General features: G+C 35.3%; 1 protein-coding gene across 3 annotated transcripts; it reads right to left on the bottom strand.

The window, feature by feature from the left end:
• Positions 1 to 1,817: 1,817 nt before the first annotated feature.
• Positions 1,818 to 26,896, bottom strand: LOC145675583 (uncharacterized). Of its 3 annotated transcripts, none has more exons than XM_081746109.1 (3): positions 26,401 to 26,896; positions 5,517 to 6,034; positions 1,818 to 3,837 (listed from the first exon to the last, which is right to left on the bottom strand). In XM_081746109.1, the coding sequence occupies exons 2-3, from the start codon at positions 5,876 to 5,878 to the stop codon at positions 3,018 to 3,020; spliced, it is 1,182 nt and encodes a 393-aa protein (XP_081602235.1). In that variant the 5' UTR covers positions 5,879 to 6,034; positions 26,401 to 26,896; the 3' UTR covers positions 1,818 to 3,017. The 3 variants fall into 3 exon arrangements, with proteins under 3 accessions (XP_081602235.1, XP_081602234.1, XP_081602237.1); XM_081746108.1 differs by having other exon boundaries at positions 26,428 to 26,896; XM_081746111.1 differs by having other exon boundaries at positions 26,613 to 26,896.
• Positions 26,897 to 27,264: the final 368 nt, after the last annotated feature.

Genomic DNA, 27,264 nt, shown 5'->3' with positions numbered 1-27,264 from the left:
GACAATTTCGAGTGGGAGAACATTGAACGACAGTGGATCGAATTCCGCGTTAAACCTATAGGTTCACTTCTCATATAGCCTCGCCGACGAAAGAGGACGCTAAACGGCAATCAGTCCACAGTTGCAAATTTCGGCTGCATAAACAACTTATGTCTTGTGGAACTTATTAAATTTATTTTGTTAAAGCAGCTCTTTTAACAAAATTTCAGTATTAACGTGTCAGATTTTTATATTTAAGGACAAGAAAAAACATATTTATTTTGTAACTAAATGACAGCTCTACCCACGTAGATTATAAAAGCAGAAACAATGCAAATCGATACAATAGTGACTTACATTATTTTAACAAATATCGATTCAGATAATAGTTTGGGCTGTCACAAAACTATGAAAAGTTAAAAATTCCGATTAATTGTAACAACTTCATCAGTGGTGGACATTGGAGGAGGATGTATGCTATTAATCAGCACATTTCATGGGCATCCAAACTCACGAACCCAACGCTCGCTAGCTCGGCATTCGCGCTCAACCGTTCTCGGATTCAATAATTAAGCGCTACCCCGAGCGCCAATGAAATAAATCAGCGCGAGTCCAACTAAGGGTAGTGTGCCCGAGCACGATTCCCAAAGGAATAAATGAGCGAGAGCCCAGTTGAAAAAAATGAGCCCGAGTCCGAGAGAGCCCAGAGCAAAATGGCCATCTATGAACCAAAGTCATTCTATCAAGTCTTTTTCCATCTGATCTACTGCATTCTGATGGTTCTCTCATTGATTGTGTTTGTTCAGATATCAGCGCTCTTGTCATTTACTGCTGAATGACGTGAGTGACTGGATGTCTGTCTACCAACACTCTTTAAACATGACAGTGTAGTAGACACTTCTTATCTAAAACGTCTCCAATACAGGGAGGCAACAATGGGGCACACTTACTTCTTAATGTAGCGCTATTTCTACCCGGAAACTTTCATGGGAAAAATCAAATATTATTCTTATTTGCATTATTATTTTTAATAATTATGTATGTACACACGAGAAATTGTCTACTGCAATTAGTTGAAAGGAAAAATACGATTAATGTATAACCTTGCTATGACACTAACTTTTCATCTAGGGGACATGGCAGATGATATTTTAAATTTTGCCTCTCTCCAAAAGAGGTCAAAGAGCAAACTCCAAAACAGTTGCTTTTAAGGAAGCTTGTCCTCCTCCCTCGTTCTCCTGAAGGAAGTTGTCTCTAGCCATCGTGAACCCTCGCTCCCGTAGTAACACTTGGCCCTTATCCTCGTTAACCCTCGCCCTCTTCGTCGAAGCTTGTCCTCGTCCTCGCGCACCCTCGCCCTCTTTGTCGAAGCTTTTCCTCGCCCTCGCCATCGAAGCTTGTCCTCGCCCTCGCTGCCGAAACTTGTCCTCGCCCTTGCGCACCCTAATCCTCTTCGTCAAAGCTTTTCCTCGCCCTCGCGCACCCTCACCCTCGCCCTCGAAGCTGGTCCTCGCCCTCGCGGCCAAAACTTGTCCTCGCCCTCGCGTCACTGTGGGCGAGGGAACTTGAGGGTGAGGATGCCCTCGAGAGGGTGAACATCTCTGATACAGAATATGCCATCCCATACACTGCCAACCTAGACTACGTATGTTTTATGGCACTTACCAACCAAGTTTTTTTTAGAACGTTTAAAAATTTAATATGATTATAATATTAGTAGTAGAGTCAAGTTTAGAAAACCCAATTACATATAAATTTAAACTGTTTTAGTGTGTGAAGGTATGTGGACTTTCTGTACCAAGTGTTTTCCCTACATATTTACTCAATAAAACATTAAATATTAAACATATACCTATATTTTCTACATATTTTCTGATTAAAACACGTTAAGCAAACATACATTTATGCGCAGTCTTGAATTAGAATAAAATAATACCGTTTAGAATATACATTTTTTAAGAATCCTCTGAAGACAACAGTTATAAGTATACTGTGGTAAAGACGAATTTTGTTTCAAAATCATAATATATTAATAAAATGCAATTTTCTTTGTGTTTGTATATAAATTCCCGGAATATTCCGTTTTTGCAAATCTTCCCGAAAAATATTTTCCCGAGAATTTACCCGTTACTAGTCCCACACGATTTGACTCCGGGTCAGAAGTCTTGTCTGCGTCTGAGGAAGGAGCAATTTCTGGGCAGGGTGTTGACAAGTGATGAGAAGTGGGTCTTAACGAAACTCCACGGCGCCATCATCATTGGTTAGCAAACCAGCCAAAACCAGCGCTGCACCACAGAATCCTCCTGTGTTTGGTGGACTGTTCGCGGTATCGTGAACTACTACCAGCTGGTCAGAGCATCAATGCAACTGCGTACTGTTAGCAGTTGAGCTGTGTTCAACAGAAATTCAAAACTCTGGAGCCAGCAGTTCTGAATCGTAAAGGGGTTCTCCTGTTAGAGGAAACGGTTAACCCCACGTGACTAGGATGACCCAGCACACCATTCCACGCTTTGGATGGGAAACACTATTGGGTCGGCCATATTTGCCTAACATTGTATGGTCAGATTATCACCTGTTCCATTCCTTGTACAATAACTTTAGAGCACGCCAGTTCAAATCCCTAGAAGAGGTGCAAAATGCACTTGATACTTTCTTCGCTTCACGGTTCACCACGTTCTGCTGCGACGGGATCATGGCCTTTGAAAACGTTGTCGAAGGTCGCCGATGCTGATGGGGACTATTTTTGATATTCTAGGTGTTCGAAGGTGTTGATAAAAAAGCGAAAATTTTCTTGATTACCTTTAGAATATGCACATACAAAGGCTAATATATAAAGGCTCATACATTTGATATATCACATGTTAAGATCATTTATTCTTTCTATATGAAAATTCATAGATAGAGGAGTTTTCTCTTTCGTTTCACCAACAACGTGTGCTTTAAATGACTTCCGTTACGATCGGATTTCGCGAACTCAGACAGAGAATATTAAGACGTGTTACGTTTGTAATTAGATGCATGATATTTCAAATTGCCTTTTAAAGAAAATTTAATGATGGACTCGAATTTCCTGTGTGTGTAGCTATATGTTTTTTCATATCACCTTTCCGAATAAATGTTTTTCCGCATTCAAGGCAAGTATATGGTTTCTCACCTGTGTGAGTCATTGTATGTCTTTTCAAGTCAACTTTCCAAACAAATGTCAAACCACATTCATGACAAACAAGTGGTTTCTCACCTGAATGAGTAGTCATATGTGTTTTCAAATGTTCCTTCCGAGTAAAAGCGCTGCTACATTGGAGGCAAGAAAATGGTCTCTCACCTGTGTGAGAAGTCATATGATTTTTCAAATGGTTTTTCTGAATAAATGACTTGCCACACTCATGGCAAGTATGTGGTCTCAGACCTGTGTGAATGATCATATGATCTCTCAAATGGCTTCGTTGGGTAAATGACTTCCCGCACTGATTGCAACTGTGTATCTTATCACCTGTGTGAGTGGTCATGTGAATTTTCAAATTAACTTTATAAGTAAATGACTTTCCGCACTCATGGCATGAATGTGCCCTTTCACCTGTGTGGGTTATCATATGACGCTTCAAGTTACTCTTCCTAATAAATGACTTTCCACACTCAAGGCAAGTATGTATCTTGGCACGTTTACGTGTAGGAATATTTTTTTCGAAATTTGACTTTAAAGTGCCCTTTTTCTCGAACTGTGTTAGTACATTAGTGAAACATTTTTTGTTAAAGGTGTTTCCATACAATTGTTTTTCATAAAAGGTACCATTAATTAAGGTCGAGTCAGAATTTTCGTCAGCTCTACTTCCATATTCATTCAAAGGTAGCACGGAAGACCTGAAATATTTTAAATGGCGTTATATAGATAGAAAATATCCATGCAAGAGTGTAATTTATGTAGTATAAATGAAGATATTAGCGGCTACACTTATGTCATTTTTAGTTAATAAGCGAGATGATTATTTTCAGTCTACAATAAATTAAAAGAAAAATGAGAAAAAATGAACTAATTGGTATATAACAAAATACTCCGGATCTTCCCCCTAGGAACAATCTGGAATATTCCTTCATATTAACTTCTAGAGCATGCTTCAACAGTTTCAAATTTTTGAAAGAAGTCAAATAGCTTACAGTTCTGTATTTAAATATTAGTCAGTTATAAGAAAGTATATTTAATTATCATTGATTGTAGATGAGAACAAAATTTAAAAGCATTACATTTTTAGTCACGGTAAATATTAAATGTGCATATTATGACTAACTGGATGCTATACTAAAACAATATTTCAGCAAACAGCAGTATCTATGTGTGTGCGAATGAGATGATGTATTCTTGTCTAGGCGTTTGCGTAGAGTAGAGAAATAAATAGAATAAATACAGTTTTAGATTATTATTGCAAAGGTCTTATCAGGTTTTTACTGTCTTTCGTCTTCTTCCTGCTCCAACCTTCTAAGGAACAATGTCGTATATATTCTGACATCTTCTGTTGTGGTGACAATAGTATAGTGTTTCGTTGTACATATTTATGAGTAATTACGATTCCCAATTGAGTACAACGGTGATTCAGAAGAAATCCCTTTATAGTATTGAAGTTAAACTGCTGCAGGGTTCATAACGTAGAACCCCCTTATTTTACAAACATAGCTGGAGATATTCGTATCGTGATTGAATACATGTAAGCTATAATGTGTGATATAGGTCTTCCTAAAATTTTCTTTTTATATTTCATAAGGTGCGCGTCTTAAGTATATTGGTGTTTTAAGTTAGCTCTTCTTCTTACATTCTTTGTGTATAAATCAAGAAATCGATGTTCAATTATAACGCCCGTTTTTGTAACATTGCCAGGTACTGCTATAGTTTCAATCTCGGTTGACATGCCGTAGAGACCTCAAGTAGAAAGTTTACGTTACAACTTTGCACAAGCAGACGTTCACTGAATACCAAGAATTAATGTAGGAGTGGTATACTCATGATCAAAAATCTTCGAAATTTGGTTCTGTATTTTTTTCTTGCTCATAGAAGGGAATGAGGTATATAACGCGGCCCTTTTATAACATTTGAAAAGTTTAGTTTTGCCAATTTCCAAGACTTAAGGGTTGGTCCGATGAATACTTCCAGTAGTTTAGATGGTGTAATAAGATACTCTGCCAAATTTTGATTGATGGTCCTAGATTGCACCATACCACTTGACATCGTCAATTGATGAACCACGTCAAATCGAAGATGAGTGCGCCCAATTGACGCAACTTGCATTGCGCACATTATAAGTGCTCTTGCCGAAAAAGTTAATTGCACAGAAATAATGAGAAAGGAAAATAAAAGAAATACACTTTAATACCAAGATGTCGGCTGTGAAAATACATTTCTTAGCGGTAAGCATGCACTCGTATTCAGTGTTCAATGTTAAAAGGGTTAGTGAATTGCCTTTTATGAAGAAAAGGCGAACCCTTCCGACAATAATAAATTATTACAATTAAGAAATGTAATTTAATATAAATTTAAAATAAACTGTTACCTTTGCTGTTCACCAGAATTGGGGCAATCAACGTTAAGTTCCGTATCAACTGGGAGAGAGTCAGCTGAACCGGAAAACATTTTACATTCTTCGATCTCAAATTGGTTATCACACATATTAAACGGAGTTTCATTTTCTTGAGAATAAGGATCTAGTTTCACCAAGCAACGTGTATCAGAAGTGGACGTACACGCAGAAGATCCACAGATTCTTGAATTTTCTTCTGTGATTACAGGTAATTTTCTTTCATTTCTTGTGAGAGCCAGCGTATTTTCTTCAATGCAATATCGGTTATATTCAGTTTTAACAAAAGCATATTCTATAGGGGGAATTTCGGACTGTGTTCCATGTTCTTCTCCCATTACGACAGAAGATTATAGTCAAGAATGTATTTGAATTCTGACACCCTTCGTTCTACAAGTTTTCACTATTATTTCATTTTCTCAACTCTTACTTGAATACGATAATGATCCATACATGGTTTTTTACTTCATTAAAAGCGTTCGTCTGAATGGAATCTAAAGAAGAATGAAAAATTGCAAAATTAAGAATATTTTCTTAAACAACCAGTACAGAAAATAACTAAACAAACATTTAAATGTATTGCCTGCCATCACTAGACTTGCCAAAATAGCAAATATTCTTAAGTATTCTACTGAAAACATTGTTCGTAAAGGGCAATCTGTACCACGTTGAACTTTTAAGTTCGTGTCATATGATACATACAATGGCATGATACAGCTTCACAACACAAGAACCACAAGAAGAGTTCGAACAGCTAGGAAATAAAAGAAAATACTATAACTTTTGCCCTGATACTTATATGTATCATTTGAAAATGAAACGAAATCTTTAAGTTTTACGTCTCACGGTTTGCCGGCTAGGATAAAGGAGACAGTGATGATGAGAAATGAATGATTTGGTGGAATGAAGAAAGTGGGAGGAAACAAGAGAACCTCAAGAAATTCCATGCACACGGTGTTTATCCACCACAAACCTCAGTTGTGATGTATCATTTGAGAACATGAACTAAAATAAACAACTAAAAAAGCTTATAGAAAAAAAGTAGTAAATTGTTTATAATATAATCCGAAATATGCGTTGGGCACTATATTACACTTTTCTTTGGATACTAGACATGAAGGAAAATGACATTTATTATATTGATACAGACAGGATTTATTAAAATGAATACAAGTGAATACAAAATATTTTTTTTTTCAAAAGCATTTAGTATTTTCATTCAACAGAATTTAAGTTATTCATAATGTGAAGGAAAAATTTTCACCATGGCAATGTATTAAAGTATATGAAAGATTTAATGGTTAATAGTTGATTGTATTATTTCTCTCTAGACAACAATTTCTATCAACTCCAACTCAGTACAAAGAACTGGAATGCTTCTGTTCTTAATTACATTATATATTCAAACGAATAATTATAACTGAAATCTGATAATATATGAGTCAATTTATAACAACATTTCAAAATATTAAATATATCAGGAATTGTAACCACATATGAACATTTTAAAGCGATATGCAAATCTGATTATATGACTATTTAAATTATTTAAGCTAAGTAAAATAATAGGCCAATTTTGGAGGGAAACACCAGCAAAAACAAACAAACTTTCTGAAATGTCATTTGAATTGTTTGCCTAATAAGGAAATTTTACTTTTAGTCAAGGTAGAAAGAAAAATAAGGGGGAATACGTTAATCTACATTGGCGAAAAATGCTGCCAAATTTATAGATGGATTTCATAAGTTCTTAAGTGCTTATTTTAACCGACTGTCTTTTGATTTGAATGATTTTTTTATGGCATTCTGAATATATTAACATTCTAAACTATTAACTGCACCACAAAATGTGTAAAATAACATTCTCAAAAGGTAACGTACTGCAACGAAAGTTATCTAATAAGGATGTAAATCAATACTAGCAAAGACGGCCGAGAGTTCGCTGCAGAGAAAGTCAAGGATTTGGTGGAATTCTGGCCCGGCTCCAAAATCTTCATGGGAGACCACAATATCTAGAGGCCCAGGGAAGTATTGAACGAAGTAATAACGATCTTGAAAATTTGTTACGTAGGTAGTTGAACGATAACAGAAGTAAAAGTTGGTCGATCGGATATTATTTATTATTTGGTTTATTATTTTTATAGGATATTATTTTGTTCAATCGGAAAAGCACTGCTCATTTAATCGAATTACTGGAAGATCACCTTACCTTGAGTTATGTGATGAAACCAAAGATAGACTTAATTTCTGGTCTGACAGATAGAGTCGTGAATTCCCATAACCATAGAAGATGAACTGGAGTAATTGCATAATCTTGCCGGAGAATACGTCAGTAGTGAAGATAACAATGAAGAACCTGATCCCTTATTTAATTTACATCCAACTGAAGGAAATAAAGCAGATTAATTAATCTATGGTGTTTGCGGAAAAAAATGGCCTTTAGCTGCAATGCATGAAGGCCAAAATCCACTTTCATGTAGTTGAGGTAATTTTGAGTTTAACGTCCCTTTGAGCAGTGAGGCGATATAAGACGGAACCTACAGATTAACGTGGAATCCCAAACACATGAGCTCCCGCCGGAAATAGAACCCGGATCTCCCAAAGACGCGTACGCTAACCGCGTAGGTACGAAGGAGCTCTACTTTAATGTGGTGTTGCATTATGCTCCTTGTAATACCGAGTTCTGTAAAACGCTTCCTGGTAGATTTGCAGGGTGAATATGCATCACTGATATAGTACATTCCGCACATGTTTATTTTCGGGTTGATGATCGAAATGAAATCTTTTAGTTTTACGTGCCACCTTTATTCCGGGTGGGTTAATGATGAAGATGGGAAGTAAATGAAATGATGGGATGAAGAAAGTGGGAGTAAATGGTTAAATCCTAAGGAATGGAACGCACATGGTGTGTGTCCACAACAAAGTTAACCTTATGCGAACTGGAATCGAACCAGGAATCCCATGAACCAGAGATGAACGCTCTAGTATTGAGCCACCGTCGTCCCCCAGGGTTCACCGTTGACCACAACCATGGGTATTCATAGCACTTCTCAGACAAAAAGTTTTTTTTTTTTCACATGATCAATCACGAAACGTATACAACACCTCAAGCATATTTTCGTTATTGTACTTCCGTTCATGGATTCAAAACCTTGCCAACTAGCGCTCCTCTAAAGTAAAGTCACTGGTATCTACCGTTGTTGTTCAGCAAACAGCGAAAGGTGAGACAATGAACTAGTCAACGCACACTTTATTATCCTCCCTTTTCTTCTTCGAAACGAATTGTTCAGAAATGTTAAAACACGATATCCTGAACAGCCTCTATTCCAAATTTCAGTTCTTAAACTTAACGAAATTCTCATGCTGGTATTTTTTGATTAAACAAAGAGAAATTTGAGTATTCAAGAAAGGTGTATATTTCCCATTCTTAAGCTAAAACACGTTATTTTTAATGTAGTGTTTATATGTCTTTCGCCTTCAGTCACACGATAGATGTATTACTCGAGGCAAACACTTTAACCCCCTTAGGATATTATTCGCGAAAAATGTCCCTTGTCTTTATAACGAGAAGATTACTTTTTCTAATTTTCACGTTCTTATCTATAGTAGTATGATTTTGGCAATAATAAGTCACACTTCTCTCATATATAATATTTGGTCTAGGAATTAATTCGTGCGGGTGGACAAGAGATGGCGCAACGAACGGAGCGTCCCACAGTTCCGTGTATCCACACATGTGTTGCAAACCCCTGTCATCGCGTATCGTTCGTAGTATAAGGCAGTGGATTAAAGCGTCAACAACACCAGTTTGTAGTTAAGTGAACATGGCGCAATTTGTGCCTGATAAAGTGTTTTTGCGGGGTGTCCTGCTGCATTACTTTAACATGCAGAAAAGTGCGACTGAAAGTCATCGTATTTTGGTGGAAGTGTATGGTGACCATGCTCTAACTGAGCGAACGTGTCAGAAGTGGTTTGCACGGTTTAGAAGTGGTGATTTCGGCTTGGCAGACCAAGAGCGAGCTGGACAGCCAAAAAAATTTCAAGACGAAGAATTGACAGCATTGCTCGAGCAGGATTCGTGTCAAACGCAGGAACAACTTGCAGCAGCATTAGGCGTTGATCAAACAACAGTCTCCAAACGCTTGAAAGCCATGGGAATGATTCAAAAGATGTCACATTGGGTTCCACATGAATTGAAAGACAGAGACGTTGAAAGACGAAAAACCATTTGCGAATTGCTGCTTCAACGACAGAGCAGAAAGGGGTTTCTGCATCGAATTATTACGGGTGATGAGAAGTGGATCCATTACGAGAACCCTAAACGAAAAAAGGCCTGGGTGAAACCAGGTGAACCAGGTCCATCACAACCAAAACGAGATATTCACTGTGCAAAGGTTATGCTGTGCATATGGTGGGATATGAAAGGTGTGGTGTACTATGAGCTGCTGCAACCGGGTGAAACTATGAATGGAGAACGTTATCGACGACAATTAATGCGTTTGAAGCAAGCTCTGGCCAGAACACGACCAGAATGGGAGAACAGACATGATAAACTTATTGTTCAACATGATAACGCTCGCCCACATGTCGCAAAACCGGTCAAAACCTATTTAGAAAATGTCGGATGGGAAGTTTTACCCCACCCGCCGTATTCACCAGACGTTGCTCCTTCGGACTACTATTTGTTCGATTGCATGAACAACGATATGATTGGACAGCGGTTTACTTCTTCAGAAGATATCGAAACATGGGTCTCTGACTGGATCGCTTCCAAGGATGAGGACTTCTTTCGCTACGGAATCCGTACATTGCCTGACAGATGGGCGAAAGTGGTGGCTAGCGATGGACAATATTTTTCTTAAGGTATTTATGTATTTTGTGTTTGTACTACAGCTTCAATGTGTGCGTACCAACCGCACGAATTAATTCCTAGACCCAATAGTATAGAAGTATAAATATGTTAGTGTATAAGTTTCTATAAAATAATGACTTTTATGTTTTACTGAGTATTGTAGTTGCTGCTGGAGGCACTCAAAGTTGATTCTTGAGCAGTATATTAAATTTAATTTTAAATTCTAAAATTTCGGGACATACCCTATGGAACTTCGTCAATCACTAGCGTGCCACAACACAATGGTTGGGATCCATTGAGGTGACGTTAGCGGAAACGTGAAAAACGTTACGATGATATATAATAAAGAAATTGACAAAAGTAATTTCAGGTGAAAAATGACGGCACAAAGATTTCGTGTAAATTGATTTTATTTAGGAAAATAGGATCCTTGGGCTTACATGTTTTAAGGAGCTACACGATTATAAATCGTTGGCTTGTGGAAGATTTTGCTCTGAAAAAAAATGTAGTATTGCCTATCTGATATCATCTAGGTTGTGAAATTGTTGCTAACGCAAATTTTTATCCATGGTCGAGAGTATATGATTTCCCGATTTAGGAAAATCCTTGAAGTAAAAATAATGAGGTCGTTTTCCAATAAAATGTAATGATCATTTCCTTTGTCTCTTTTTCTATAAGAAGTATGGAAATCTCCTGAAGAGGGGTCACTCTTTATTGTTGACTGCTGCTGGCTGTTTCTAAGTTTGCACCTCTATCTCTCTGCAACTGCAACAAGCACACCCAAGCTGTGATGGATAAGCAACTCTCTAGCAATTCAAAATGCAGAAGATAATCATTGCTTTACAATACACAGGGCAAAACAGGGCACATTCATGTACCATATCAACATCTATTTAATAGTAACAGTAATAATTCTTGAAACGTATCTGATAAAATGTACATTCGGTTTTTTGATAATAAAAGGAGCGCCTCGTAGGAAGAAGTACAAGCACTCCGCTAGTTTACTCAACAAAGTCTTAATTAAACTTGTAGTCTGTACCATGTAATATCACAAAACGCCTAACCATGTAATACTTTCTGTGCGGGAGTAGTGATGGGTATTTTTCTGGGAATATTCCCTGGGAAAATTCTCGGGAAGTTTCCCAAAATTGAGATATTTCGGGAATTTATGTACAAACAAAGAAAATTGCTTACTATTACTATATTATGATTTCAAAATTCGTTTTCATCACAGTATACTTATTACTGTTATCTACAGAATATTCTTTAAATTATATTCTTAACGATATTATGCTGTTTTGTTACTATTTTATGCCATTTAGAGACTATGCATAAATGTATGTTTACTTGTAACATTTGTATGCGAGTAAATGTGTAGAAAAAACATTTGGTATAGAAATCCACATAATTACACCGCCATCACTTTAAATTTATATGTAAATGGATTTTCTAAATTTCATCCTAGTAGTAATATATTATAATGACATTAAATTTTTAAATGTTATAAACAAATTAGGTTGGTAACTAACGGACAATATACGTTGTCTCTCGGAAAATTCGTGAGGTTGTTATTGTACGGGAGACACACATACAGAATGTTGATTTGAGGTACACTGTGATTTCCGTGTTCTTACTGTGTACTATTAAATCTCTAATTTAAGAAGATAGGCTATTTCGAACAGTATACATGGTGTTACAAATTTTTGTCAGAAAGTTTGGTGCATCAATACACACATAAAAGGAAAGCTATTGTTTAGCTTTGGGGGCCAGGTTTCTAACAGACTTTCTGCGATATTCTATTTATATTCGGTTAGGTTAGATAAATAGCATTTAATTCAGACAGTACTGATGAGCGAGTAAAGGTGGGTGAGGGCCCCAGAATGGAGGTTGTATTCTGTCTTCGTTACTTTTGGCCCCCAGTTACTAAACAGTTGTCAAAGGAAGCAAACAAATCCTAATTAACACAGGTCCGGAAACAAGTTATACTAATGAAACATCCTGAGAAGCTACCCTAATTTTGATATGTCAATATTACATTTTAGAAGTATGTGTATATACGAGCACGGAGATTTCATTATTCAATATCTGGTTCTTTCTCAGAGAGAGAGAAATTCGAATCAGAAACAGCAGGCAGACCGACATCTATTTCTGATGGTGGTTTGGGGTGTATTGATAGTGCTTCACCTCTATCTCTACAGAATTTCCAGATTACTTTACAAACTTGTTTTTTTTCATCATTTATAAATTAGTACTTTGCTACTTTCTAGTGTAAATGGAAATGGAACTTAAAAAATCATATTATTAACTAGATATATAAAGTATAGTCAACGAATTTAATTTTTTATCCTCCAAATTATTTAAAACCTAGAAATGATAAAAAGAAATAAAATGAAATCTTTAAGTTTTACGTTTATGCCGGTTAGGCTAAAGGGGACGGTAATGATGAGAATAAATAAAATGGGAGGAAACTGGAGAACCACGAGAGCACGGTGTTTGTCCACACGGCGCGAGCTAGGATCGCACCAGGGATCCCAGACACCGGAGGTGAACGCTCTACCACTGAGTCACCGCGCCTCCTAGAAGTAAATGATAATAAATGAATAATAATAATAATAATAATAATAATAATAATAATAATAATAATAATAATAATAATAATAATAATTTATTTGTACTTAACACCCGAAGGCAATTACAAAGCACAAATTGTTAATTTTATAATGGTGCAGAATGTGCTACATGTAAAGTAATTCTAACAACTAACCATTACTCTTGTTTTGTTCACATACAGTCAATAAGTACCAGATATAATAACAATCTTTACACTTTATTAAGTAACATTTGGAGGCATTTTTGTTTAAATATTGAGCATCTTAATTGAAATATGTCCAGATCCATAGAATGTATTTTATTGCCTCTATCACATATCCTATACAACTTGAATAAAAAGTAATTAGTAATATGGTTCTTACAATTTGGAAAATAAAGTAATTAAATGGAAATCAATTCCTTCCCGCGTATTTATATGCCAGGAAAAAAACCAGGAATATTCCTATTTTTAATTTTCCTTCCCACCGTGAATATTCGCACTGCCCATTACTATGCGGGAGTCTGTAGAGTTAAGAGGTACACGAGTTTTAGTTCCCTCACCTATTTTTATTGCAAGTGCAGGAAAAATATATACGAACTGGGTACTGTCACCTTACAAAAATTAGAGGTAAATAAGATCTTTGAATGTTTCTATGAATATCGTTGCAGGGTTTGATAAAATGAGTGTCGAAGAAGGCTCTTAGCCCACAGCAGCGGAGAGGAGTAAAAAAAAGACGTCCTGACCCACAGGAATGGGGACAAGAACTCTCAGTCTACAGCGTCCGAGAAGGTATAAGAATCTGTCTAATCCGCAACACCTGGAGAGGTTAGTGAAGTTTTCTATCCCACAGCAGCAATATATTACTGAATAAAAATATATTTAAATGTAGGAAATATTAGAAAATATATTTAAATATGTGTCGATATAATACTCTGAAAATAAAAACAACTTGTGTGAGTTACTAATGTAAAGTGACTAGAATTTTAATTTGCAAAAGCGTTACGTATATGAATTGCGAAAGAAGGGAATGATAATGTAGAATTCCCAGATTGCATTTTGGGCGCTGCCATTGTTTTCACGTTAGAATATACGCTAGCAAAAGTAATACCACAGCGTTCAAGTAACATCCAAGAAATATCACACCCAACCACAGTATAAAGATTTCCAATAAGTGTGGTATTATCTGCCACAAAAGAAAATGCGTGTTTTTCGTGATACTTCCTTCTGCTTTTTGCAGCAATATTAAATTTTGATTACAATTCAATTCTTTAAATAACCTAGAATTCACGCAATAACGTCTATGTTTGATGTTCCAAGAATTCATAAAAAATAATAAAGTGAAAGGGAATAAAATCTTCTAGTTTCCAGATATAGAAAATTATCTCCTGGTAGGAAGTACGTAAACATGATTTGCATTCGATAAAACGTAGTGTATACTCTCTTTATGTTATCCCCTCTGGTGCTAGGGGTCTCGGGTTCAAACCCTGCTCCTGCCAAGTGAACTTTGTGGTGGACAAACACCGTGTGCGTGGGTTTTCTCGGGGTTCTCCCGTTTCCTCCCACTTTATTCATTCCACCATTTCATTCATCTCTCATCATCACCGTCTCCTTTAGCCTAACCGGCATAACCGTGGGACGTAAAACTCAAAAATTTCATTTCATTTTTTCTTTATGTTATCCCAATAATCTCCTATAATTACGGTTGAAATCGATCAAGAATAAGTTGGGAAAAGATCTAAGTTCCCAAAACATCGAAGTTTCATTATTGAACTAATATGATAGAAAGAAAATAATCTAGGCAATGAATAACGGCAGTTGCATAGATACTGTCCACAATGTTCCGTGGACCGTATGTGCAGTTGAGACTGTTTCATGAATTATCGTTTCAAACTCAAATAAATATCAATAATTTTATTATTCCATTTTATAAATCTATAATGTCGTGAAGTCAATGTATGTAAACAGATATCATCCTTTCCCTTCAAAAAAACTAATGTAGTACTCATGAATATAATTGAAGGGTACGAATGTTTTAAACAAGTCACACCATTTTAGCAGTGTTGCCAAAAGATTGTCACAAAAAGTCGCTAAACGAAAGGTGAAATGACTCCAATTTTCGGTGAAAAGTCGCTACAGTTATTCCTGAAACCCGTTGTTTGTAAGGATTGTTTTAAAGTTGCAGATGACACAACCAATCCTTGAATTCACAGGGATCATTTTCACATTGTTTCCAGCAGTGGCGTAGGGAAGGGGGGCAGAGGGGCCGCCCCCAAGAGGTCCGACAATGTACTTTCGTACTTAGAGGTTTGTAATTTTTTATATATTTTATGTTTATATATCTTTTTTGTTTGTAATTTTTCTATAGGTACCTATAACAGCACTTGCCCCCCTTCCCCCAAACACACATCCTGGCTACGCTATTGGTTTCCAGTACTTTTGTTCATGTTTGGCAGGCATGTAAGTTCTGAAATAATTAACCCTATAGTACTTACGTTTTACGTTTTTCTAGTAAAAATGCAGATAAATTAAAATATACCAAAGGGCAAATATAAAAAACACGCACTCTTCGCTCTTATTCACGTATCTATAGATAATCTCTTGCTGTCGATAATGGTGTATTATTTGGGGCTGTTAACGGAAACTCTGCAAACTAAAGGACTTGAAGGTTGGAATATTTCTCCATTAGCAGGCAAAAATAAAATATAACAATGCAGAATTATGGAGGAGTGGCTAGGCTGTATTTCCAAAGTCATCATCGCCTGCGCTGATTAAAATAACCAAGATGAAAGAAAAGAACATAAAAACTAAAAATGCTTCTCTACAAATGGACAGGTTGTTTGTATCAAAAAGTCGTTAGATGTGTAAGTAAATCGCTAAATCGTCATTAAAAAATCGCTAAAAAGTCGTCAATCGGAAAAAATATTTTTTGTCGCTATCTTGGAGGTCGAATCCTCTAGATTTAGCGACTTTTCCCCCAAATTGGCAACACTGCATTTTAGCCACAAGTTTTAACTATGGAACGGTATGCGTGGTATTCTGAGACATACTTCAGTATTCAAAAGTTTGATGACTCGAATCCAGTTCGTGAGTACCAATATTTTTTTTTTTAAATTCTACTCTATTTCAGGATTGTGGTTTCGTATGAATATAAAATATATTTCAGCAAGAGCAATTGACTTCTGCTTTCTCCATTCACAATTGCATGTAAAATGAATACAATGAGATAGACTTGTAGCAGTAAAGGATGTACGGTTATTAGGATGACTGTGCTTGCAGAATTACAATTCTTTTGTCAGTAAACCAATATGAAAATGAATGAATGAAAATGTCTTTATTGAAGCGGGCGAGGTTCAGCCATGGCGTACTCTTTTAACGGTCATTACAAAACAAATAAAGAGAAACAATTATGCAAATTGTTTCTGGTACAGTATTAATAGTACAATTCAATACATTGATCTCTCTCTATATAAGCATGGCATGCATGGCGTAGCAAATGCCTTAATCATACGTTTGTATGGAAGCAGACACAAGGAAAGTTACATGAAGTGCGCTACCTCGATTTTCATGGAATCAGAACATACGAACACCGAATGTATTTGAAAAAAATATACATCAATTTGCATTCTTAAGAAAATATGTTTTCTTTACACTGCAACATAATAAAATAATAAGTGTGACTGATTCTTCATCTAATGCACGACGTTAGAAACAGAATAAATAGTATTTCAAATATGCACCCTTAACAAAGCTATATTGGTGGAATCGATTGGGTCATGGCGTCGAAACGCAGGTATATCTGAATCGAAACCGGCATAAGCAAACTGGTTCTATTTATCACATTTGGCGGATTAAAATCTTCCCCACCATTGTATAAACAGAAAAGATGAAAGTAGCCTACGGAAGGGCATACATACATACACACACACACAGGGAGAGAGAGAGAGAGAAAGAAAAATGAGAGATAACATTTTCTTCTAGGATGTCCCAAAAGTACGGAAAGGAATATCTTAGGATGCACCTTTAATAGCATTTTTCTCTCTCCTTCTTGTATTATAGTAATGCTTGTCAAAACCCACATTTTCAGTCCGCTACGCTCCGTTCGTAATTTCAAGCTATTCGTTAAAAAGATACTGCAAATTCATTCGATAATACGCAAATGCAATACATTGGGATATAAAAAAAATTTGAAGACACTTCGCCGTTCATATTTAGAGTGGGAAACAATACTTGGTCTAATGCTTACAATAGACTTAAATTTCTCGTTATTAATGATCGAATTTCAGTTTTTCTTTATTTGTACACTAATGTTACATTCTTCAGATTACATGTTCAATGCACAGTTTATTTTCATACAGGGTTATTATTTTGAAATTCAATTCTATATTTTGCACTTAATAGATTCCTTGTGCTAGAGCCATGTGATGTTCACTTTTTGGAAGATGGGATGTCCTACTGAGGTAGATTTAAAAATTTGAGGATGGATGGTAGCAACGGAGAAGTAGTAATTCTAACAATATATTTTTCCCTTTTTTTGTTAGTTTTAGCTTTGTTATAAAACTAAGTATAAATTTTCAACAGACGAAGGATATAAAATTGACATTAATTACGGAGAACTGGAAAGGAGGAAAATGTTAACTTCTCTGTCCTATTGCTACTTGTATTAGTGTCTGGAATTACTCAATTCTCTTAAATCGTGCCTTATATTTCCCCCAAATGTTTACTTCTCTAATTCACAACTTCTCTCTTAATCTTTTTATCATTATCAACCAATAACACTTTCTAGTAGTGTGGTTGCATGAAAAAAATAGGTTTCTCTATATTCCGGCTGGTAAGGTCAAAGCGTTCGCGCTTGTACATATGTATACGTTCGCCAATGAGAGAGCTGTTGGCTTCGTACACCATTCCGTTTTGATTCCTTTTGGTATTTCTTATTTTGTTGTTAAAAAAGGACGTCAATAACGCCTCTCTATTGATGAAGCCATATCAAAACTTATCAAGTCCATCAGTGATTCAGTTATTCAACTTACATTGTAAACCAATTTGGGAATTTTCCTTCTGTGAACATAATTATTCAAATAATTATTGCTTATATTAAATATTTATTTATGTGTTTGTAAATAGTGACTATAAGTGAGTACCCTTTTGTCACATAATTCTTTTTCAACCAGTCGAGAAAATAAACTATATTATTATGGTCCTTTCCTCTCTCCGCTCCAATGACGCATACTGCTACCGCAGCCGCGTTGCAAGAGGGAATGAAATGACAGTCGAAATCCTGCGTAGACCAAAAAACGCGTAGTACTTACTTTCGTCTGCAGAAGTGCTGGTCAGAAGATAACCAATAATTTTAATATAATAATTAACGAAATTATTTGAAATAATATTTTCCGTTACCAAGTGATGCCTTGGTTGCGAAATATGGTTCTCTTACCCACAGGGAAAAATGTAGACTGAAAGTCGAGGCATCATATAATTTATACCGTTTACCAAATATTGTTAGGGTCATCAAATCTAGGACGCTCAGGTGGGCAGGTCATGTAGGCAGAATATATAAAAGTAGAAACACTTTCAAAGTTTTAACTGCAAATCCAGTCAGAAAACGTTTATCAGGTAGACCTGGGCACAGATGAGAGGACAATATTAAGATAGATCTCAGAGCAATAGGAATACAAAAGTAGAAACAGGATCCAGTTGGCTAAGGATAGAAGTCATTGGAGAGCTTTTGTAAAAGCGACATTGAACTTTCGGATTCCATAGGCCATAGAGTTATTTAGTTACCAAGTGATAGTAAAAAGTATGTTCTTAGTATAGTCAGCAAAGACACACACACACACACATACATACATACATATATATATATATATATATATATATATATATAAATGTTCAGCGCTCATTTACAATAGCATTCCTCAGAAGATATCTGGAGTGCAACCAAAGCAAGACTGAAATAGTGGCTCGGTTTGCGTCTTGCATATATAGAGCAGATGTATATATCAAACGGTTTTTTCCTTAATGAAGGTAAAATGAAACATTTAAACTTCAGTTTAAGAGATATGGCAACGAGAACAATTTGGACAGTGTAAAATTTTTGGGCATTATTATTGATAACAAATTATCATGGGATTCTCATATTCAATATATTATATAAAGACTTTCGAGAGTTATATATTTGATAAAAAAATTTGAGGAATCAGGTACTATGTAAGATCCGCATATTTTACGTTTTTTCAAAGTATCTTACTATATAGCGTAGTTATGGGGAAATGGTAGCCATGTGAATGACGTTTTGTTGTTATAAAAAAAAAAGTTGTGAGAATAATAATTGCAGAGAACACGTGTCATTGAAAACCATTATTCATAAGAGAAAAATAATGAAGGCAATCAATTTGTATATATACACACAATGTGTTGATGTACGTAAAGGGCAAAACGTCGGAAATACACTATAGGCATGACATACACTCATACAACATTAGAAATAATAGACGTGTCAACGTACCATATTTGAGATTAACAAAATCACAAAATAGCTATGAAGCCATGAGTGTAATGTTGTATAATAAATTACCTTTAGAACTGACACAACTATCTATAGGTAGCTTCAAAAGTAGGTTATATTCTTGGTTAGTTAAAACACCATTTTATTCAATAGATGAGTTTTTTGAATGCGAAAATATTTAATTTTTGTAAGGTAATAATATTAAAGTTTTGTTATTGTGGTGAACTTTAGCACTTATTGTAGATAATGAACAATCACTATTGCTTACATTATTGGAGTAAGTTATAATTTGACGTTGTCTATGGCTATGTAGCTGATTCGAAAATAAAATTTATTATTATTATTATAAAAAATACAGTTTTGATATATTGCACTAACGTATAGCTAAATTAATCCAATTTTTTGTGCGAGGTGGAATTTGTGTTATGCATTTTTTAAATGCTACGAGGATGTATTATTTTTACAAAGTCATATATAAAATTATATTTGATTTAGAATAAGAATATATGTCCATTTTTAAAAATTTTAGTCTACTTTTATGTGCTTGTTCAATACTATTCACACAACTCAATAACAAAGACGTTCCGTTTGAAGTAATGATAGTGTATCGAATCATTAAAAAACTTAAAGTGGAATTAAAATGAGTGACTTAGATATAAAATGATTATTGTATTTTCCTCGTTTATATGCATACTTTCCGTTTATGGCGCGTCTGTAACCTACTGATGCAAATCCGCGTTGTCTTCCCTGGGACTTTTATTTACCGATGGGAGCCAGATTTTTCACCTACTTTTTGCAATATTCTACTCCGATTCGGTCGATTTATTGTCCCATGCGTTAATTAGGTTAGGTTAGGTTACAATACTTAATTCACACAGAATTGCCGAGCGAGAGTTAGCTAGTGAAGAGGATTAGAGCCCCGTAGGGCACGTTGTTTTCTGTCCTTGTTACAATAGTTCTTCTCCAACATAAGTCACTTTAACTTATCTTTACGGTCGGTAATCTTGCTAATTAGTTCAAATTTTCATCACACTGTACTTTGACATCAATTGCCAGCAGGGTTGGCAAAAACAATGGTTTTTATTGAAAAAACCAAAAAACCAGGTTTTTTGGTTTAAACCAGGTATTTTGGTTTAAATAATTTGCTCTATGTATTTATATCACATATTACAGAAATAACTTTGTTTCACCTTGGTGTTGTTATACAACAACCGGGTTATGCTGGAAGGGGTCACATAACCTTAAAGTGTAGTCCAAACTGCTTCTCGGCTTACATCCAACAGAAATTGTTTTCCATTTGTACTCGAAACCGGGACTAATTGGCCAGAAATGCGATACGTCTGCCAACTCACTCATGAAGGACTCCTGATAAAAAATACGTTGTACTGATCTTTACATACTTGTTAATATAATTATCAAGAGTCATTTCAGAAGTACAAACAGATAAACAGTTGTACAAGTGAAACCATTATACAGAAATACATATTGACAATTTCAAAATACTGCAGAGTACAGACGAACTAATTTAGTCAAAGTTAGTTCACTACGACCTTTGGTCCAAGTTAAAGAAATACAACGACTTAATTTGCATATCAGTAAGAAAGGTGAATAAAGATATGAATTATTTGAGTCCACTTCGACTCTGACCCATTTATAGATAAATAGATACCAAAGATACTTCTGATTTCAATAAATGCCTCTTGTGGGGTTTGTATGACTCCTCCCAGCCAAAAAATAAGTACGACATTTCGATGTATTTTATCAATAGTTAACATTATTAAAACGAAACAATATTTAGAATTTTTCTTTGATTGTAAATGCATAACAATAATAACAAACTACAAAAAAATCACAGAAAAAACATTCATAAGCTTATAAGAAAAAGTTACTTTTGTACTATAATCTCTTTGAGTAATGAATGGGGAATTTAGGCCTGAATATAATACGAATAATATACGGGAATAAAACGTGATAACCCACAAATGTGTGTTCATCAAGATCTTACACTTTTACGAACATTTTTCGTCCTTTGGTTTAAACCAGCCAACCCTGATTGCCAGTCACCACTATCAGCTAACTTCTCCTGTAAATCATTCTGTTTTTAACTTATTTTGGTCCCCCATCTCGAAACTGTTACCCTCCCTGCTGTGTTACTCTCTGGGGTTCAGTTATATAGCATTCTATGTTTTAGTAACTACCTAGTATAACTTTTTTTTTTGATAGTTGTTTTTATTGGATACGTCCGAAAGCATATATATACCAGTAATGGGAAATCTTCGAGGCCTATGTTTAGCAGAAGGGGTCCAGCTCTTTTCTCTAAAAAATGTTATAATTTTGATAATTTTTGTTCACATTCGGTTAGTGTTGGGTAGGGTTGGTTAGTTTAAGTTAGGTTAGGCTAGTTTAGGTTACGTTAGGTTAGTTTAGTTAATGTTATATTAGTATAGGAGTCCCGCATAATTTTCCAAAAAATGATAGAATTTCGCTTATTTCTACTAATATTACGTTAGTGTAGTTTAGTTCAGGTTAGCTTACGTTAGTTTATGTTAAGTTAGGCAAGATTTGGTTACGTTATGTTACGTCTAAGTACTTGCATCACTCATTTCTCCTGTAAATTTTGTGTTTTTTACGTGATGCTGGACCCCTTGTACTAAACATACCCCATCTTCGAAAAGTAATTCGGAACCTAAGAATTAATCTCCTACCAGTATAAAGAAATAAAACTTCTAAGCCACCATAGGTGAATTTTGTGATTAAATAGTCGGATATAACACAACACGTTATCGTTGCAAGTCACATTCGTGTGACCGTATATTACCAAACTATACTAATTACTTAGACGTGTCAGGGTAATAAGTCTACAAAATTTTAATCAATTATGGGTATTTTACGCACCTTTCAACTATTTCATGATACTGGAAGACTATTTTCTATAGCGTATCTACCGTATTAACTGCTGAGAGACAACGGTTTAGGTTAAGTTAAGGTATCAGGCGTTTTGTACAATAAACAATTAAAATTCAATATTTGACACGGAAAGGTATAGTTATAAGTGACAAATCTGTGCAGGCGGTAGAATTAGGTACGAAGTAAAACAACCTGAATTTTCCCTTGAGATATATAGAGATGCTAGTGTAAAACATTACTAGGTTATATGATGATTATAACGATTCCGCATTAAAAGTGACTGCATTGGTTATTATTTTCTGACGGCGTATTATCTCTGTGCACTGTACAAAAGCTGCGTTTTAATCTACACCTTGAGTGTTACTCGTATATATTACCTGACCAGGATATTAGTGCGGTTTTTCGTGGAGAGCGCTAGTGTTGTGTTTACATCAGTTTCTGGTAAGCGCGGTGGGACAGGGGAACGGAGAGCGTCACTCTGCAGTGTATCCAACGATTTTCAAAAGTTGCAGTTTACATGTTATAAGAAGCCTAATCTGTTTCGTTTAATAAAGAACTCCATAAATTATATAGTTGTTATTGAATGCAGCAATGGTTATTCCTGCAGTAATGCAGATGTATTGTGGACAGTGGCGTATTAAGGGGGGTGGCTTCCGGGCTTAAGCCCCCCCCGAAAACTTACTTACTATAGTATAGTATAAAGGCGGATTTTCATGCCCGCGTTAGAACTGAAGCATCACATGTAGCGTATTCACCGTAAATTATTTTCGTTTTCATACATCCGTGCGTGTATTGCGCCAAATTACTACTCCCTAGCTAATGCGCATGCGTAAAATAGAAAGTTTGCGACTTCCGCCATGTTAGTCAGTGAATACAATAGTGTACGCGCGCTACTTCCGTCAGAATTGAACAAATTTCTACTCTGACGCGAGTGTAGCGCGCCATCTCCGATGCGTGATTTCATTGGCTGTTTAGCACAATCGCTCGCAACTCACGGAGGTAAAGGACACATGAAAATCCGCCTTATGAAATATCTTGCAGAATTTTCACATTTTCAGGCAAAGCCCCCCCCCCCGAAAGATAGCAAAGCCCCTCCCGAAACAAAATCGTAAATACGCCACTGATTGTGGATAATGGCATATGCATGGAAATTAACAATTTAAGAACAAGATAGCACACAAGTGAATTTCTACCGTGTATTAAGCAGATTATATTAAAAAAATATTACATTTTATTTGATTTCATTATAAAACAGTAAAAATCTGTAAAACTCAGTAATAAGATGTTAATGACTAAAGGATTAATTATGGGTTGGTAGCTTAGATACTGGCGCAATATCTTGTAACTGTAAGTTTAAATCAAGCTAAGGCTCGCGATGCTTGTATTTGTTTTAATGTAGGTCTATCGATTGACAACTAAATTATTTTCTTGAGTCGTAGCCAAGAAAGAATTCCGATAAGTTTCCACTCGAGAATTGTGGAAGTTCTCTTCGTTGGTCTATTGGCTAGCACATGTGTCTTTGTTGTACGTGGTTCTGTGAGAGCCCAACAATTAATTTTACAATCTTTCACTTTCAATAATCATCTGTTTCCTCTAGCATAAAGAGCATAATCATGGGACGTTAAACTAAAGAAATTTCATTTCATTTTTTCTTTGAATGTGAACCCTTTGGGGGAAAAGGAAGTGAAGAAGAAATTTTCCTTAATTTTTTAAAGGGCTACGGAATTGGATAGCTTGTCTTTCGGGATTGCCTTGTAAAACCTGATTACAATGCATCTTTCTTTTAGGATTATTATCGTAATCCACCCTTTTGGTAAATGTGAAATAAAAGTATCGATAAAACATTAGCGTATTGGTAATGTAAGCATAAATATCATTGGTTCAATACACAATAAATTCACATCTTTTATTTATGAGTATAGAAATTCCCTTTGAACTCCCTCTGAATTTCTTTCAGACCCTAGATCTCTTGTGACAAAGAATTAATTCTACTATCTGTTTTCATACACAATATAATTTTGAAACTTGGGAGCCTAGTGTTGTCTTTGTCTGTAATACATAATCATTTGTCGATTGACTTCAGAAGACTGAGTTTAGTCCGTGAGCGTAAGTTGCATATAGTTCAAACATATCAGATGTACGGTCTTGTTTAACAAATCCTGTGTGCACATATGAAATTCAAAGACAAAGGCAATCAATCGTCTTTAAACAGCTGTATTTTTATTTCAAGTGCAGGTACTAAAATGTGCTACGTATAGTTCCAAAAGGGGATCCTTACAAAAAAAAAAAAAAAAAAAAAAAAAAAAAAAAAAAACTTACGTACCTAACATTGGCACTCATCATCATCTTCATGATTTGATGTAAGAAGCGGCCGCATGATTTCCGGCCAATTGTTTAATCGCCGGTATCTTTGAGCAATGAGATGGCAGTGGAAGACAAACTTCGTTCTTCTAACTTGATATTTTGAAAAACTTACGAAAATAGTTTTGTTACTTAATACATATCTATTCACTCTAATCAATTTCAAAAGTACCATTAACTTAATAATAACATAATGAATGTAAGAGTTACAATGAAAATGTATTTTGTATTTCTTTTTTAATATGAAATTCATTTTTTCTGAATTTCACTGGAGCTATAAGAAATCAATTGTCAGGCTCCCCACTTAAAATTTTAATCGCTCCCCTACCGCCCCCAGTGCAATATTGGGTTTATTTCTTTTAAATAATTTTTTCAAAATATGGTAGAAATACTGGATTTTTAAATTACCAAACCGTGCTAAATAATGACAGGTTAGATATCAGAGAAAGTTATTTTTATCTACCATCTTAATTAGGGGCAGATCCAAATCTCCTTCGGAGGCGGTTAGATTATCAGTTTCTCTGTCATCAGTCTTTTGCAGCACATCCAAAAATGATCTCAATGCAAATTTGTTACTGAAGGTACTGTCAATCGTTCGATCACAGTCCAAATTGGTAGCAATTTCGAAGACGCCTTATCTCAAAACTACACAATAAAACTTGCTTTAAACAATGAAAGCGCAGTTGCCAAAGTATAACTTTGATTCACAAAGATGAACATCGAGGTTTTGTTAACAGATGAAGTAGGAATTCCTTACACCCTAATGCTACGAAGTTCTCAGTGTTCCTTTGTAGAACACTGAGATTAGTTTATTCGCAAGTTATTGCCAAATTAATATGGAGGGTGTATGTACTTTTTTTTTTTGCAGTCCCTTAAAATGTTCTGAAAATAACTTACATAACTTTTGAAATTGTGTTTGTCTTAACTTGAACATATGCGTGAAGTGGTTTATTATGAACAGGACAAAAACAACTGTGATAGATTAATTACAAGTAATCCGGTTAGAAACACTGTTGTTTGTATTTTAGTTCCAAAACCGGCCGCCCGCACTCGTTCGCTGGTCAGGATTTACCACTAAAAGGCGCTATAAGAATTCATATTTACACTATTCTCGATTACGCGAATACCCGTCGCTAATTTCCTTGTTACCTACCGAGCGCGCTCGCGCAAAGCAGCTGCGCCTTACCCTGGTTATATAGCATTCGTGCTTTTTATCGGCTACCTAGCAGTACACTTAGTATTTTTTTTTCCGTTTTGGATAGTATTTAATGGCATATGTCGGGATGCTGTGCTTATAAGCAAATTGTGAAATATTTGTAATTTTTAAAGGAATTTCATCTGGTAACCCTCTTAAACATAATATATGCTAAGTGTAGTATTCAAGTTTTACCCAGCGGTAATTTTCTGTACTATAATAACAAGGAAACTAGTGAAAAATAATATCTTTTCATTAATTAATGCAAGTTGTGTGCCTAGACTTTACCTATTTGTACGTACACACTACATTTTTAAGACCTACATACATATCCTTCTTAACAATCATTTTTGCTTTCAGGTTTTACATATAACTTTATCGAAGCTGTGGCACCCATATTCGTACTCTGTGCAAATATATGTAGTAGAAATATTACGCTCGTAATTTCAAACATACTTGAAGGTATAAATATTGCTGACATACTTGCAGGTCCTGTCAATATGTTACTTATGCCTCGTTTGAAGTTTATCCTTACGAATATCTGGTGTAAATATAATATCTGTTGACCATCTTCATTTATCGCTTTCGTTAATCACGTCATATAACTTAAGGTATAGTAATACTCAGACCTCAGATTAACAGTTCTTAATAGTACAAATAGACAATACCTATCGTTGGTTCACTGAACATGAACGTTATTTTATATTTTGTTTCTTCGTATGATCATGATGGAAGGCCATATGTTGACTCGTGTTGTCAAAACGTTGGCACAAAAAGTCACTAAACGAAACATAAAATTACTCCAATTTAGATGAAAAGTCACTAAAAACATATTCGTGAAAGTCCATGTTTATCTGAACTGTTTTAGTTTTCACACACATAAACACAAGTGTGAAACTAGATCATCAATGATTTCAATGAATATTTTTACACTGGCGCGGGATAAAGGATGCATTTCCACGAATTGCAGACACACACTTCTGGATATTTTCATTCTTCAAGATTCTTTAATTAGTTTGTTTCTTGAAAGGGCCTATGTTTAGCTGAAGACGTCCAGGTCTTCTTCTAAACATGTTACAATTTTGGTAATTTCTGTACACATTAGGTTAGTTTATGTTATGTTAGTGTAGGAATCTAGAACAATTTTCCAAAAAAAAAAAAAAAAAAAAGACTTACTTCTACTAATATTAGACTAGCTTAGGTTAAATTTGGTTACGTTATGTTACATGTAAGTACTTGCATCATCCATTTCTTCTGTAAATTTTGTGTTTTTTACGTACTTCTGAACCCCTTCTGATAAACATACTTCCTTGAAAAAAA

The sequence above is a fragment of the Thermobia domestica genome, chromosome 18, assembly GCF_964235325.1.
Source record: "Thermobia domestica chromosome 18, izTheDome1.hap1.1, whole genome shotgun sequence".
Taxonomy (NCBI): Eukaryota; Metazoa; Arthropoda; class Insecta; order Zygentoma; family Lepismatidae; genus Thermobia; species Thermobia domestica.
This window is presented reverse-complemented; position numbering and strand designations above follow the sequence as displayed.